Source organism: Tachypleus tridentatus, chromosome 2 (genome assembly GCF_004210375.1).
Source record: "Tachypleus tridentatus isolate NWPU-2018 chromosome 2, ASM421037v1, whole genome shotgun sequence".
In the NCBI taxonomy this organism is placed as follows: Eukaryota; Metazoa; Arthropoda; class Merostomata; order Xiphosura; family Limulidae; genus Tachypleus; species Tachypleus tridentatus.
Genome location: NC_134826.1, coordinates 76277369 through 76295210, shown reverse-complemented (window position 1 = coordinate 76295210; position 17842 = coordinate 76277369). Strand labels below are relative to the sequence as shown.

Below are 17842 nucleotides of genomic sequence, written 5' to 3'. Positions count from 1 at the left end.
TGTTTTGATCTTTTTTTTTTCTTATTTTGCAAGTACATACTTTCAAGAGAATTTGTCTTGAATTTAACTGTAAAATGAATTAACGTAGCTTTGTTTACATGAAATCGAATTTTCATGCCCAGGCTAAAACGAATGAAGTTCGCCACACACACACACATGTATAATTTTAATTGTGATTTTAAAGTGAGGACGCTCGAATAGTAATGTTCGACCGAATCCCTTTGTCAAAATTTCTCGTCCTTTCTCCCCTGGTTGCATTATAATGCGAAAGCTAAATCCACTATTCCTTAAAAAGTATTCCATGAAGTTAGACAAAGGTGGTATTTACCAGTTGCATTTTTTTCTAGTCTATGACTTCAGAATTAGGGGCTCCTAGCATATATAGCTCTCGAATGATCTTGCGAATTATCCACAGTGTGTGTGATTTAATAGCAAACCAAGCAAAACATTTTGTTAATTTCATAATGTGTAAACATGCGTATCCACAACATAAATGTGAAACTAAATGTGTAAAAACATCAGCCTTGTAACACAACACGAAACAAAGTACGTAAATTTGATTTTGGTAATAAAATTCGCAGTATGTAACTCCATTTCAGAATGATAGCAATTTTCATTAATTTATTTAGCTTTCTGTCACTTATTTCAGTACCCCACTTTTATACTGTTATGGTTTGGAAGAGGACCTGCGTTATTATCACTTTTGTTTTCGTGCTGCCATCATTGGGTCTCAGTTTTCAAGTCTTTGTCGACAGTACATCTTCTATTTAACAAAACCACAAACCTGAACGACAGCACTTTTTGGTATTCATAAAATTCTAGCACAATATCGTTGTCAAACGATGGTACAATTTTCTATAAGCAATGAGTTTTTTCCTTACTTGTGTTTCTGTACTTGTTATATCAATATGGCGCCCCTGAGGACAAATTCTAAACTATAATAATTTGTTTTACCATCATACCATGCGAGGCGACGATTGTCTAGGTTTGTACAAATAAACCGAAGAAAGGGGCTTAATAACGAATCGTGTCATGCATTCTGAAGAAATGTAGTTTCTATAACTGACCCATGTGCAATTAATCGCTGCTTAGCAAACATGGTCTGACCGATTAATCATATATTTCACCTTCTAGAACAGCTTTAATCATTTCCAGCAAAATTGCAATAAAATCAGTGTTAATATAAACCTTTTCACCGGTTCATTGAACTTCAATATGCAATCAGAGATGCATCCACAGACTTTCGTTTTAAAACACAACTGCTGTGTTACCGCAACGTCCTTCAATGTCGTATTTTTGTTTTATTCAGCATTAATAAAAAGTGGTTTAAGTAAGCAGTGGTCTGTAAAGTACTAAATGATTCCAAATGACGTCAGAGGGATCACAGTCGTTAAGCTTTAATTTGTTTGCCTCGGGAACATTTAGATTCTTTTATTCACATAGGCTAAACATTCAACTTTTATTTATTAAATTAATAATGACATACAAACACTTAAACTATTTTGTTTATTTATAAATCATTCATAATTATTATTTGTAATTATTTTTTTAATAAACAACTGTTATAGAATTATTAAACGTTCGAGTTGCCAAATATTTTGTGTGTCTGAGCGAACTGAACATCCGTTGAGCGACATTTTTGTTCATCCATTAATATTTTCTGAATTTTTATTAGTCAACTGTGTGCGAGATCATGAGTTAATGAGGGAATGTTAATGATGTATAAATTTTTCAAAGCATTTTTCTAATAGTTACAAATTAATCATCAAATACCATTGGCTATACCAAAGTATTTACTTCAAGTACTGGTTTTTCTTACTTGTAATTTGTTGTACCTCTAAGTGTAGCTTGTAGATAATTCACACGAATATTTTTCTAAGAGACCTATTATTGTGATTGTTCTTTGTTAGAACTTACTTTATTTTGGAACTCTCACTCTGATAACGTATAAGCAGTAATATCTTCTTTCTCGGAAATAATTTCACTGGGATATATCTTGTCAGATATATCTTTGATAGTAAGAAAACTTGTACTCTGGAGAGTAGCAAACCAATATGCTAGGAAACACTTATTGCATAGTAGATAACGAAGCCAGTTTCGTCAGACCGAAAGGAATGAACAGAAGAATTATGAAAATGATAATGAAAATTAAAGAGACACTCGTCCTTTTTACTTCTATTTTATAATAGTATGCAATTTATTTAAAATATTATGTTTTATTATCAACATCAAATTAAAATGTAATTTTTAATTTTTTTTTTTAAATTGGAGATGATTTTGGTAATGTATTTATTTAATGTTTGAATTTTGTGAAGGCAGGTACATTTGACCACTTGGTTTTTGTCACCTCAGCCTCCATTGGGTAATTCTTGATATCCAACTAAAGCACTAGGGCTTGCTGGATCAATATATTTACCAAGAGACGGATACAGAGAACTGTAATTATACGGTAAGTAGAGAACATGAATGTTTATCGCAGATCGTCTTCCCATACCATTTGAAAACTGCTAAACTGAGGCAGTATTAGCAATGTTGAAAATAGTCTCAACTTGAGTTTACTTAGTGATTATGTATCTTATTATAGATTCTAAAAAAAACTATTCTTACTGTAAAAGCTGTAACTTGTAATAAAATAAGTTGTAAAATATTTCTATCTGGAGATACCAGTAGCTTGGTAAATATATAAATAATCTGGCTTTACTTTCGTCGTGATTACAATGAAACTTTTAATCTTTTTGTTCTATTCAACATTTTAAAGTATCTTTGTTTTAGTGTGCTTAACAACTTCTGTAAGTCCTTAGACTGGGAAATCAACTATTCTTAATCTCATGCATTGATTCCAAAGAATGGAGCTGAGACCATAGAAAAGTCCTATAGTGATGCATTAAACAGATATGATACACACATCTAGTGAAGGTGAATTATTCTAGAGAAACAAGAGTTAGGTAGCTTTCTCAAAGGAATAGAGTAGAACTGATGGAACTCGAGGGTAAGATGAACATTCAGTAAGAAGTACAGAGATATGTGCCTGCATCTTTAAAAATGGTGGAATGGATGATTGAAGCATAACTGTTTTAAAACTGTGCATCGTCATAAAATGCATTTTAATACATACGTACACACTACCCCAATTTTACAGTTGGCGCTATCATTGTCACTTCCATTACTATGAACATAAATAATTTACAATAAAAAGTCTTGGATTACTCAATTTGCGAGTAGATAAAAGAATAAAAAAGAACTTTAAACAGGTGTTGGAACACAGAACTCGCATATCTTACTTTAATCTTAGGATGAGGAGGAACGTTTGAAAAATAACGATTAACTTTGTTATCATTACATTTTTATGAGCAAAGATCCATTAACTGCTTTAATACTTCTTACAATACAGTAACATATCCTTCTTTAGGATGTTGAAAAGATCAACTTTAATACTTTCTCTCTCAAGAGAGCTTAATTGCCCGGCATGGCCAAGCGTGTTAAGGCGTGCGACTCGTAATCTGAGGGTCGCGGGTTCGCATCCCCGTCGCTCCAAACATGCTCGCCCTCCCAGTGGTGGGGGCGTTATAATGTGACGGTCAATCCTACTATAAAAGAGTAGCCCAAGAGCTGCCTTCCCTCTAGTCTTACACTGCTAAATTAGGGACGGCTAGCACAGATAGCCCTCGAGTAGCTTTGTGCGAAATTCAAAACAAACAAACAAGAGAGCTTAATATTTTATAGGGTTACCTTAGCAGGAATATTCCTAGTTTTGAGAATCAGTATATTCTCTTGTTTGACTTATTGGTTAGATAACGGTGGTGTCTAATAAGGTAATTTGCTAGATATTGATAAGTTAAAGATGACGCATAAATAATTTAGAAGTATGGGTCGTTTAGTGTCTGCTCCAAAGTTAAGATAGAGTATGCAATAGGATTTGATATCTACTGTCATCTTTTATGGGAGTTCCTCAAAGAGTGTTACACGTGTGGGTTTAATGGACACCATTCAAACACACCAATCGTAAGAGGTCCTATGAACATGTGCTCTTAATCCTTATCACAGATAAGTTGAGTGACCCTAAGGAGGCTTAGCCTATAGAAATTCAAACTCAAAGCATTACCTTGTGCCATACTAGACGTGATACTCAGCTCAGTTAATTGTATGATCTCTTTCACAGTACAGGTTACCAAACATACTGTTAAATTAAATGGATCCCACAAGAGGTGAGCTTAAAGCTACAATTTATATAGTAAAATAGTACTGAGTTCATGAGAAACAACCTGGGATAATTTAATGCAACATCAACGTAGTTACAAAATGAAATCTAATAATTCTGAACTTTATAAAATCCATGCCGGAACTGAAAGTTTGTGTATAATATTGTTTTTACTCAAGTTAATTTAAATTTAATGTATTTTCATTTAACATTTGAAATAGCAATACAACCTTTTTACTCTATCATTGATTACTATGCTAATTTCGATTTGAGTTTTAATGGTTAAATTTTTCATATAATAATAATAATGCCAGACAAATCAAGATTTCGATAACCCCTCCCTATAGTTATAGATTGAAACTATATTCTGAAATTGTAAAACGGGAACCAGAATATAGGCTTGTTCTTAATAGTACATGTTCTTTCATCTGAAGTCGCTATTTTATTGATAAAATTGTAATAAGGACAAATGAACTGATAAATACATCAGATGTTTTACAGGAAGAAAAGTATTGTATGTCTGAAGAAATACTGCAAACGACAACCTGTTTTAAAAACCTTAACCCAGTTGTACATTGGGATCTACTCCACGAAGTAGGATTGTGCAGGCATTTAACATACAAATAATACATAACAAAATGAGATTCTTATAAATCTCGAGACATCATGCTTTTGTAAAGTTTAACTTGTTCAACTAATTACGAACTTGTTCAGTCAGTCAAATGCATATGATAATAATTTGTTTTGGGTGTACATGTATTGATTCCAAACTTTTTGTGGAATAACTTGTAGATAATATATACTTAATATACATAATGAACTAAGATCTTCAAGTTTTTTGTAAGTGAACTTGCGTAATATTCTTAGTTAAATTAAACGCCCCAAATGCTTTTCACATTCAAATCTACCTACACAGTTATCAAATAGTGTGTGTTTCCAAGCTTATGAGCTTGCTGTTTTAATTACTCTGAAAATAGAGAAAAAAGTATGAAAGTCCCTAAAAATAAGAAGTGACATGCACGCACACACACACACACGGAAAGGTTGAAACGGCTGACATCCTTCAACCGTTGTTTTTAATCATTGAGGAAGAACTGTGCATTTTGTAGTAAAAACCATGAAACTTGTCGTAGGTTTAGATTACACCACAATATGTAAATTTAGATACTATAAACTAACACATTTATAAGTTTCGTATCATCTTGTCTCGTTTTCATCCTAATTTTATTTATTTGTATTATATAAAAGAAGCTTCACTTTCCTGAATTAGCTGTTTGAAGTGAAAAAAACAACATCTGTGGATATTTATATTACCATAACTATTTGTTTTTTTTTCAGTTCTTTAATCTATACAATTACATTTTTGACAGAAACCTTGCAGTGATTATATGTTTAAAGTCTGCAGTTAATATACCTTTTATATGATCATATAAATCCTGTGGTACAGTGTTATATACGTTTATTACAGAGGCCGTTAGGTATTATAGATGCTAAGACGAAAATAAAAACTCAGAATATTTACTGGATGCAGGTTTTATAGAGGGAGTGTTTCACATGTTTCCGTCCGTCTACGTACAACCAAAACTCGCTGTGAGTAACTTACAGATCTGGAAGTTCAGTGAATACGTCTTGGCCAGCCTAAAATCTTCAAGTATTACACTTCCTGAAAGACAACAACAAAATTCAATCTGAAAATCATTACATTTCGGTCAGTTTTCTCAAGCAGAATGTCGGACTAATCCAACAGATTGTTGTCATAGTGTAAACACAGGTGGAACCACTTCCATTTAAAGCAGAGGTTCCAGAGTTGAAAAACAATTTCCCCTCTTCATGAATGCTGGCTTGACATTTCGGATATTGTAACGTATATGGTCATTCACGACAGTTTTCTTTCCTACATTTAAAACTTGTATTTAAAAAGCACTTTCTTGATTTAAACTTCATTTGTTTACCACAAAAGATCCAACTATAACGACATTAACACGGAAAACTAATAAAACGTTTGCTATTAAGAAACTCAAGTTTCCAGTCTTTCGAAATGTTTTTGTTTGTTTGTTTTGAATTCCGCGCAAAGAAGTGTAAGACAGCTAGTCTTACACCCACCGCCAACTATTGGGCTACTCTTTTACCAACGAACAGTGGGATTGACTGTTACGTTATAACGCTTCCACGGTTGAAAGGGCGAGGATATTTGGAGTAACGGGGATTCGAACCCGCGATGCTCGGATTACGAGTCGATCACCTTAACCACCTGGCCATGCCGAGCCTTATTGTTTCGTGATACTATGAATCTAATATACACAAGTTTGCTTTAAAAGTAACCATAAATAAGGTGTGTAATGTAGAGACTTCAAAATATCTCCATTCCAGAAATTTAATTTTTTTTAAATTTATTATTCTCGCCCAAGCGCGTAAGGCGTGTGACTCGTAATCTGAGGGTCGCGGGTTCGCGCCCGCGTCGCGCAAAACATGCTCGCCCTCCCAGCCGTGGGGGCGTATAATGTTACGGTCAATCCCACTATTCGTTGGTAAAAGAGTAGCCCAAGAGTTGGCGGTAAGTGGTGATGACTAGCTGCCTTCCCTCTAGTCTTACACTGCTAAATTAGGGACGGCTAGCACAGATAGCCCTCGAGTAGCTTTGTGCGAAATTCCAAAACAAACAAACAATATTATTCTCGCTTTCTGACTGTACAAGAAATAAGAACGCAGTCTTCACGATAATCCATTTATTTGGATGTCGCGTGTGAAGGAGAGATCCTAAAGGAATTTCCAACAAAGTTTTTGCTGCTAATATTTTTTTTATATAACTTACTTCGCTACTTTAAATTTTGATTCCGTGTGATCTATTAGAAATATATTTCCATTTTTTGCACGTTAAAATTTAAAATTATGAATTACTTTTTTCGATAAAGTGGATATTTTGAAAATATTTAGACTACACTTTAGAGGTACCAGTGGTACTTATACAAACACACCATACTAATTAATTTCTTATAACTTATTCGGGTTTGAGTATTTTAGTTTGATTTTCATGTTTTATTAATTAAGAAATAAGATTGTTCAAAGATCTTTTCTAACTTTAAGACTACGTTATTTCTAATTTACCATTAAAGTTGCAAATTTTCCTTTAAAATCAAATTCAAAAATTGGACAAACTTGGTATATTTTTGTTGGCCGTTTTAGGAGTCTATTTTTATTTATCACACGTAGCAGTTATTTTTTTGATGGATTAAATTTTATTTTAACTGTTTTAAAGGAAACAAACTAGTTTTTTTTTTAAATTTTGTTGAATTTACTCACTCTCGTAAGAAATAAATGTGACTTAGAATGTGGAACTTAGTTTTCCATACTTAATATGATAAACTCACTGGTAGTGTTTAGTTTTGGAATTTCCTACTGTTACCCGAATACGATTTATCAGATTTACTTATTAAATTGTTTTCTAGCAACACTTTTTACTTACATATATAATAAGAAATAATTTCACTTTTTATTATTTTACTATAGGTTTTAAATACAAAGGAACAGAAATGAATTATTTAAAGGGAACTCCGTGTGTTGTCGTTTTGCTGTTTCACTTCACCTCTCTGTGGAATGAGGTCGCTGCAATGTGTCCTGTTAAGTGCAACTGTGATGATGAGAACTTACATGTTGAATGTGACTCTGCAAATCTTGAAGTTGTTCCCTTAACCCTAAACCCAGAGCTTCGTGAACTGGTTTTAAAAAACAATAACATAAAAGGCATAATGGCTTCACTTACTGTGTATCACAACCTAGAATATTTGGACGTTTCGCAAAATCAGTTAATAACAATAGATAAAAATAATTTTCAAAAACAAAACCAGCTTAAATACTTATTACTAAGTAGAAATATGCTTTCATCTTTACATAACGAAACGTTTTCTGGTTTAGAAAAACTAATTGTGCTGCATATTAACGACAATTTATTAGAAGAAGTTCCATCAAATGTGTTTAGCGTTCTATCCAAGCTGGAAATTTTGGACATTTCACAAAATCGAATTTTCTTTATTTCAGAATCAACATTTTTTGGTCTGGACAGATTAAGGGTACTTTCACTGAGAAATAATAAACTTACTGACATTCCAACTCATTCGTTCCATAACTTGCTTATGCTAATAAAACTTGATATCGGCCTCAATTCATTTAGAACCATACCAGAGGAAGCGTTCTCATCTCTTACGCACTTAAAGGAGCTATCTCTTGATGGTAATGGTATACAAATAATTGAACTTGGAGCCTTTAGGTGGTTGAACTCTCTACTAGTTCTTCGACTCCAAGACAATGAACTCAGTGAAGTTCCGACGAATACGTTATATGATGTTAGGCATTTAGAAGAAATTAATATTGGTCAGAATAAATTTATTGAGTTAAAGCCATTTTGTTTTAAAAGACTGAAGTATCTTCGTGTCATTGAAATAAGTGAATGTGAGGAAATGGTTAGAATTCAAAATGGCGCCTTTGAAGACAACAGGAACTTGGAAAAACTAGTGTTAAATCACAATAAAATATTTAATCAAATCGAACGTCATACGTTTAAGGGTTTATCCAAACTGAGATTGTTAAGTTTACGAGGTAATGCATTCACCACACTTCATCATGATTGGCTCCCTTGGGATAAGCTAGATGTTTTAGACGTTAGGGACAATCCTCTTGTTTGTAATTGTGAGTTGATGTGGTTATGGAAGCTGCTGAAAAAATATAATGTTTCATCAGCAGCGACAAACGACCTGACCGAAGTCCAATGTAGTAGTCCTTTAGTCCTGGAAAACTCCTTTCTTAAAGAGGCTTCTAAAGAAGAACTGGGGTGTGATTTAGAAAACAGGCGACGAAACCTCATCATTGGTGTTATGGTGGCAACCGTCATAGTAATCTGTGTACTTTTGTTATTTGGATTTCGGTATAGAAAAAATATTTCCCGCGCATTTAAGAATAGATGGCTGTCTGAAGCAAAGAAGAACGATTATAAAAAAACTGTATGTGTTGAAGAAGAAAATAACATTTTTCATGCAGCAGTAAATCAATCTCTGAAGATGACGCCAGTAACTGAACTATGAATGATAACGTATAGACATGTTGCCTCATTTTTCAATCGTGAATAACATGAGGTAGTTAATTATGTTGGTACATATGATAAAACAAAGGAGGTAAAGAAAATCTTTAAGTTAGTTTTACAACAACACATGCTCTGGTTTATATTTTCATAATTGTTTATTTGTATAAAAATAAATTATGACACCTATCCAAATTTAACACGCCAGAAGTAAACAGTTGTTGTTTTTGTTTAAAAACTTTGCCCAATACATTTTTAACGTAAGGAGAAAACATTAAAGTTAACTACGCAGAAAATACAGGTTGAGAAAATAATTTTGGAAAGTTAGTTGAAAAAAAAAAAAAGATGACTGAAAGTATCAAAAGCCAGGTGGCAGGTTAATGACGTTTTTCAGTGGTTTACGAAACGAAGAAAGCCAAGTGGTTTGTTTCTTTAGCTATAAGACATTGGTGTGCTAGATAACAGCACCTATAATGGTAAGCAACTTTAATTGTTTGAATTCAACCGCGAACTCAATATAGTGATTTGCAAACACGTTTATTTAATTAACCATGTAACTTCTTGCATTTAAAGGGTTAACCAGTTTGGTGATATAAAGTGAAGTTTTTTTATCTTAACACTAGGCTATAAAGCCCAAGGTTTGGCACATCTTGCTAGCGACCAATGAATACTGCTAATACTATCTTGTGTTTTATGAAAAATTATATCAGCATTAATTACATCAACTGTAATATTTATTTTCAAGATTCAACGCAAAGGCACAGTAAAGCCAGCTGTTTCTACGTAGACAATCTTTTGGTGCTAGGTGACATTTGAGAGGCAAATATAGGTACTACGTTACATTGAAATATTACACATTGTAGCACTTACCTTGTGGCCCGGCATGGCCAAGTGTGTTGAGGCGTTCGACTCGTATTCAGAGAGTCGCAGGTTCGAATCCCGGTCGCACCAAACATGCTCGCCTTTTCAGCCGTAGAGGCGTTATAATGTTACGGCCAATCCCACTATTCGTTGGTAAAAGAGTAGCCCAAGAGTTGGCGGTGGGTGGTGATGACTAGCTGCCTTCCCTCTAGTCTTACACTGCTAAATTAGGAACGGCTAGCGCAGATAACCCTCGAGTAGCTTTGCGCGAAATTTAAAAAAAACAAACAAACAACAACTTACCTTGTACCCAATGCCAGTACATTATTCATTATTTCAGCTTTTGTTCTGTTTTATCATTCAGAAGTTACGGTTTAAGTTTTACTTGTGTAGTTTTATCTGGATTACGTGCTTTCTCATTAGCATCGATACGAATGTTTCGCAGAGGCAAATCGAAAGGAAAGAAGAACAATACGATTTTAGATATATGTGCTGTTGTACTTCAATATATTAATATCATGAAAGCCAGGAATGGTCTCTTATCCACAGATCTGTGATTAAAAATATGATAAACGAAATGTATAATAATTTGTTCATCTGCTGTGCTGTATTTTATATTGAATATTGAATGAAACATTGGTGTGTATTTTGTTTGCATTACGTAAATGTACACACATAACGTTGTATTGTTCATAAATTGAGACTAAAATTGAAATATAAATGGTTGTAATTAAATTTCTCAGGGATTTGTTTCTATCGTATCGTATCAAACTATAATAATGCAGAATTGGAAATGCATCACTAATTTTGAGAAAATCATTTTCATAGTATCTTAATTATTTGTATTATTAAAAAGGATACCTACTTAGTCGGAACACTGTTTGTATAAGGGTTCAGTGAATGCAAGTACGAAACTTCCGGGGTTCATAACCTCCAACAATGTCAAAACTCACTGATCTAAATTGTTATAGTACGATAAGTATTGATTAGAATAATGTAAAACTAAAGACTGAGTAAACTACCCGACCTTTTTTCTTGTAATTCGGAGTTTACATCATTAAAAACTAGTGTAATTTTAACATAATTGTTAGCAATCCAGATAGACTAATCTCATTAATTTAAATATTCAGAAAATAAGAAATAATTACTTCATTTAATAATATGCTCATAGAGAGATTAACATAGGGCTCTTATTTCACAAGGTTACCCCCTCACAAAACAGTTATTGTTTATTATTAATTCATACCCTTTCTTACACTTAGCGTCAAAATGAACACAACTATATTGTTTTCTTTTGCTAAACAGGGAAAGCTGTTTTACAGTACATAAAGCAAATTATGAAGTATGAATATCTAACAAAAATTTCAATCTAGCTTTCTAATATTTACTACGTCTTAAAATTGGAATGTGGAAGAACTTTAATATTTATTCACAGTAATATGTAAGCCTATAGTACCATAATGTGTAGTACATAAACATGGGTTAGTGCAACTAAACATGTGAAAAGTAATCACCTGAAACACAAACCTCATCAAAACATTGCACCGGTTTCTTTCATCAGCTTGTGCAACGCAGCGACTGACAACTGGTTTTGTATGCACTTTGGTTGATACAAAACGTGTAATCTTTAATAGTTTGAAATAGTAGCATTCCACGTTAATAGTGTATAATAATGCAAAATAGTATTTAATATCTAAAATCTATAAAATAGTATTTTATCAGGGACAAAAAGGGCATTAGACTTAAATTGTCAATTTGCAAATTTTAGATTTCATTGTGGTGTCATGAGAAATTGTGCACTATTTGCAGATGAATCGCGAAATGTTAAGCATTAATAAAAAACAACTCATATTTACCAGTAAGAAAGGAATGATAAAAAACTGCACAGTATCACTGTTTATAAATATATTACAAAAATGTCAAAGTAATGATGTTCTTGATTTATTTGTAATAAATGTGAAAGCCGCAACTAATCAATACTTGTCGTACTATAACAATTTAGATCAGTGGTTCTTAACCTTGTTGGAGGCACTGAACCCCGGAAGTTTCGTACTTCCATTCACTGAACCCTTCGTAATTGGAAAAATAAAATATGATTTTTTCAAATTCAAAACATAAGGGGATATTTTATTAGTGCACAAAATGAACCATGCATCAATTGCACACAATATCACTGTGTTCAAAGAACAAAACCAACAAAACAAAAATTTCACACAAAAACAAAAACATAACTCAATGAATATTTACTGCAAATCAATGTGACTTTTGCTGTTGCCTTTCAGAGACAAGTTCAGAAATGCGCGGCTTTACCTTGGCAAGTGTCACTCTCACATCATTTTAACAACAAAGTCTGTTTCTTTTCTTCGATTTTATGTCTACCATCCTCGAAAAGGATTGCTCGCAAAGATACGTTGTAACAAACGGTATGAGTATCTCAAGGACTTTCTTAGCAATAAGAGGGTACACTACGATTTGGTGACACCAAAACGTTGAGAGCGTTGTTGTTCTGAAAAGTTGCTGTTGAACCTGGTTCTGCTGAAGTTCAATGATTTCGTCGATGTATTCATCATTGACATATGCAGTCGCAACACTAAACATGAACGGCTGTCTCACCCATGCTGGATATGACTCTGGTGGGTAAGTATCCGCCAAGAGACTTTGCGAGCTCATCTAAGTGCATGGCAATTGCTTGCTTCAGTTCTCCGGGTATAGAAATGTCTCCGATTTCAGATACATCTTCAATCTTACGTACACAGTCGTCCAGCAGGGGAAAGTTTGTGAAGTTATCGTTCTTTGTTCGTCGTTTCCATAACGGCAGTTTTTTTTTAAAAAGCCTTCAGGTTTTCTTCCGCTTCGATGATGTTGACTCCACCGCCCTGCATCTGTTGATTGAGATGATTGAGAGCATTGAAGATATCGGCCATGTACGCCAAAATGAGAATGAACTCAGATTTTTCGAAGCAATCTGCGTGACAATGTTGGTGCTCTCGCAAAAACAGGATTAATTTCACACGCTTGGCAAAAACACGATTCAGCACTTTTCCCCGGGATAACCACCGAACGTTGGAATGGTACAGAAGTACCTCGAATTCAGAGCCCATTTCATTACACAGCTCTTTACGGTGCTTCAGGGCAGTATTTCGCACAAAGTTTACACATTCCACTACAATCTTTAATACTTCTGCTAGTTTTGAAGGCAAGGTTTTTGTTGCCAACGTATACCTGTGCAGAACACAGTGCATTACAATGATGTGTGGTGCATCGGCTTTTATCAGCGCACCAAAACCAGAGTTTCGTCTCAGCATGACTGGAGCTCCGTCCGTACGAACTGCAGAAACCATATCCCACGAATGATCGTTGTTTCTGAAGAAGTCATCCACAATTTTTTCACGTCGGCTGCCTTAGTTGTTGTTGTAAGAGGCTTACAAAATAAAAAAAGATCTTTTATCTTGTCGTTCTTCACATAATGCACGAATACAACAAGCTGGCTTAGATTGGAAACGTCGGTGGTCTCGTCGAGTTGAAGGCTGAATTTTGCTGGGCTTGAAATCAAATTTGCAACTACTTGAGCCAAGATGTCATCGCTCATGCCATCTATTCTGCTGCTGATGATGTCATTTGTGAGAGAAATTTGGGATAACTTATTTTCAGCAGCCTTTCTCAGCATGATATTCGCCATCTTCAACGCAGCTGGTTTTACGAGTGCTTCATCAATGGTGTGTGGTTTGCCCTGCTTTGCAATCAAGTACGCAACTTCGTACAATGCTGTGAGGATTGGTTTGTAGATGGGTACAAAGCCAAGAACAGGCAAATAGCCTTTTCATCGAACCTGGCTCTCTTTACCTTGAATTCAGCAAGAGTTGTGTTCTTGTATTTCCCATCTCCATGGAGCTTTAGGGAGTGTTCTCTTAGTTTTGCCAGTGCTAAACTAGAATTGCTCAACTTAGCATTGCAAATCATGCATTGAGGACGCTGACTCCAATCATGTTCCGTTGTACACGTGAATCCATACTGTACGTATTCGTCCGACCACTTTCTGTTTTTGCTCGACATAGTATGAAGGGATTGAAAGATTAGGAAAAAATATCAAATGACGCACGATTACTACAGTCAGAAGTCGATTGCTGAGCGCACGAAGTTCCCTACAACACAAATATTAAGGCCAAGTGATGTGACGTGATCAGCCGCAGCCAATGATGGCCATGTGGAGCATGACGTCACGAATCATACGAGTGGGGTGTACGGAACGGATACACACACACTGTATGTGCCTTGACCTCCGCCAAACCCTTGAGACTGACTCGCCGAACCCCTGGAGTTCGATGGAACCCAGGTTAAGAACCACTGATTTAGATACAAAAAGCGTTTAGAATAGAAGGACAAGGGTTAGTAAGATACAATTGAATAAACACAACCTAGATAATTAGGCTGTCAGTGATAAACTTTAAAATAATTTTTCAATTACTGTACACGTTTCTGGCCAAAGTTAAACAAATTTAGTAGTATACAAACTACTATAAAATCTTGCTGCTTGATCTTTGCGTTTTCAGTTGCTTGGGCGTTTTTCTGTGTTATTACCGAAAACATTAGAGAATGAAGTATATATATTAATATACAGCTTTGTGTTAAATTACTGTGGGGCATCACGTGATCGATACAACTATTTGCGACCAAATTCGTAACGCCAAAACGTAGGTCAACGTTAACTTCGCGGACTTTTAACGTTAAAATACGCGGTTACACTTCCTGTGGTAAGCATAGTGTAAATACCTAAAAACCAAAGGCAACTGTTACATTTTCCTGTTATTTTTGGTATAATGTTAGAGGTTCATTCACAAATTGCAGGTTTCTAGAAAGATAAGTAACCACTGGTGTTTTTTTTACATTGGATTATTTTGTTTCAACATTATAATACCACTATTTGACTTCACGATAAAACTAAATATATAACAGGAAAATAAATTACACTTCGTTTACTTAGAAAATGGGACTGGTATAGTCACGTGTTATGGTGCTCGACTCGCAGTCAGAGGGTCACGAGTTTAAATCCTCGTTACACCAAAAATGATTGCTCTTTCAGGCGTGGGCGCGTTATAATGTGATGGTCAATTCCACTATTCCTTGGTAATAAAGTAGCCCAAGAGTTTGCAGTGAAAGATGATGACTAGTTGCCTTTCCTTTAGTTTTTCACTGCTAAATTAAGGATGACTATCGCAGATAGCCCACGTGCAACTTTGCGCGAAATTCCAAGCAAACGAAACCAAAAGTTAACAAACGAGAAAGTAGGTTTCAGACGAAAAATTTGTCTTTTTAATAAATTGAATCCCCAAAACATTGCTGGGTTGTAATGTGCATGTTTATATGTAGAATGTGGTATTAAGATCAAATGAAAGTTTGTCCTATCAGTTACGGTTTGTGTGTTAGCCGAACTCTCCAGAAGACTAAATCGCATCGTGGAGTGTAGATTTAAAGAAAAAAAAAACATATCTGATAGATAGTCGTTTATTACTATTATTAAATTGTTCAAATTTAATTAGTTGTTACGACGGACAACAAGAAGATACTTTACTATTCAAGAATACATTTTAAGAGAAAGTATCTAATTATAAAATATTGAAAGTATTTTATAGTGTGCCTCAAATTATTACTACTGTAAACTCTTATAATAGTAAAAATATGTTATCATTACATAATCTTCTTTTTCTTTCTGGTATCACAAAAAGTAAATAATCTAATTAAAAAATAAGTAACGCATATTCATAAAACATTTATAAACAGTATAGAGTAACACACTGCTAAATTTGTTTTGTTTGTTTTTGGAATTTCGCACAAAGCTATCGAGGACTATCTGTGCTAGCCGTCCCTAATTTAGCAGTGTAAGACTAGAGGGAAGGCAGCTAGTCATCACCACCCACCGCCAACTCTTGAGCTACTCTTTTACCAACGAATAGTGGGATTGACCGTCACATTATACACCCCCACGGCTGGGAGGGCGAGCATGTTTAGCGCGACGCGGGCACGAACCCGCGACCCTCGGATTACGAGTCGCACGCCTTACGCGCTTGGCCATGCCAGGCCCACACTGCTAAAAGAATGTATTTTGCGTATATAAATGAGGTTAGTGAAACCTTACGAAGAGCATTCTCTTAAATCGTTCAAAATAAGTTCAGTGCAGGAAGTTAGATGCCAAGGGGTGGTTCCACACAAAAAGAATCAACCAGAAACGTTGCTCACGGTGATGTCATTGGAGACAGGTGCCAAGTAGTGAAGCTTACGGAAGAGTGTCCATCCGAAACGTCGATCATGATGAGGTCAGAACAGAAGGTTAGACATAAAGCAGCGATTTCGGAGAAAGAGTATCTCTTCCAAACGTTGCTGTTTGGAGAGATTTTTTAACAAAGAGCGAACATCTGAAACGTTGCTCAAGTAAAAGAGAAAACAGGTGTTTGTGAAAGTAGAGTTTTCATATACGAAGTATTATTTCAAAAATTCTTGGCATAAAAGAAAAAAATTCGTAAGTGAAAAAAGTAAGTATTCAGTAATTACTCCTCTAGGTCTGTTATTACACCTCTAGGTCTGTTATTACACCTCTAGGTCTCAGTGGATTCGAACATGACAAAATAATTTGACCTGAACTCTAAATTTCGTGAAATTATGAACTTGGATTTTGTGTTATAACAATACAGTTTTTTGTTGTTTTCGTGCAAAAACCACATAAAATGTCAATTATTTAAAATGTTGTTTATAAGTTAGCTGAAACATATGTGATGAGATACCTTTCTGTGAATATTTTTTCAAAACATTTATGTCATATTTAGGATCTAAAAATGTTTGGTGTGAGCACTACTAAACCACAATGGAAAAAAAGCTAATTTTGATAATTTAGCATGGTTCACAACATTAAATTAGTATATGTAATTCAAAACCTAGTTTTCGTTTCTAACTATATACTGATCGAACAACATATAAAATCTTTTAGATTTATCACATACCAGCACTTTTCGCTCAATGGGATAAAGTCTGTGGCTGCAAACACGTTTTTATTTAAAATTGTAAGCCATCTCCTGCATTTTTTTCAAATGTAGTAGGAACATTGTCCGTATTTCACAACTGAAGCTAAAGCTCTTGCGAAAAAAAGTAATAGCAATGGCCCTCCGATCAGTACGTCGAAGTATTTACAGTAGACACAACAGGTAAATCAGTATCGTTTTGTCATAAAAGAAACACACCATCATAATGTAAGACACATGTGGGCTTCACTGAAACACAGGTCTACCAATCACATGGTTCATAACTGGGTGTCATTAAGGTACAATATGACTTAAAACCTTTAGAATGCCCTCAGTGGAACAGCGTTATATCTATGAATTAAATGCTAGAAGCCAGGTTTCGATACCCGTGGTGGACAGATCACAAGTGACATAGTCGTATGTGTGTCTGCAAACTTATAATGCTAGGAACTCGGTTCCGATACCGGTGGTGGGCAGAGCACAGATAATGTCTTGTGTAGTTTTGTGCTTAATATGAACAAAAGCAACAGATCACAAATAGTGCATCGTGTTGCTTTGTGCTTAACTGTCCACATCGTCTGGTAATTAAAAATGAAGTGTTCGATCGAAGATTAATTATAGAGATTTTTTTTTTTGCATTAGCTGTTTTGATTGTTAAACAAAATCATGATCTGTTAAAAAAATATGTTGATAGCCTTCGCT

General features: G+C 34.7%; 1 protein-coding gene across 1 annotated transcript in view; it reads left to right on the top strand.

Annotated features, from left to right (window-relative positions):
* The window catches only part of LOC143236020 (uncharacterized), a 33362-nt gene extending 22661 nt beyond the window's left edge, over window positions 1-10701 (top strand). Inside the window, exon 3 of the mRNA XM_076474229.1 lies at window positions 7706-10701. Coding sequence (XP_076330344.1) covers window positions 7729-9273 — 1545 coding nt within the window. The 5' untranslated portion in view covers window positions 7706-7728 and the 3' untranslated portion in view covers window positions 9274-10701. The remainder of the gene's footprint in view (window positions 1-7705) is intronic.
* The last annotated feature ends 7141 nt before the right edge of the window (window positions 10702-17842 follow it).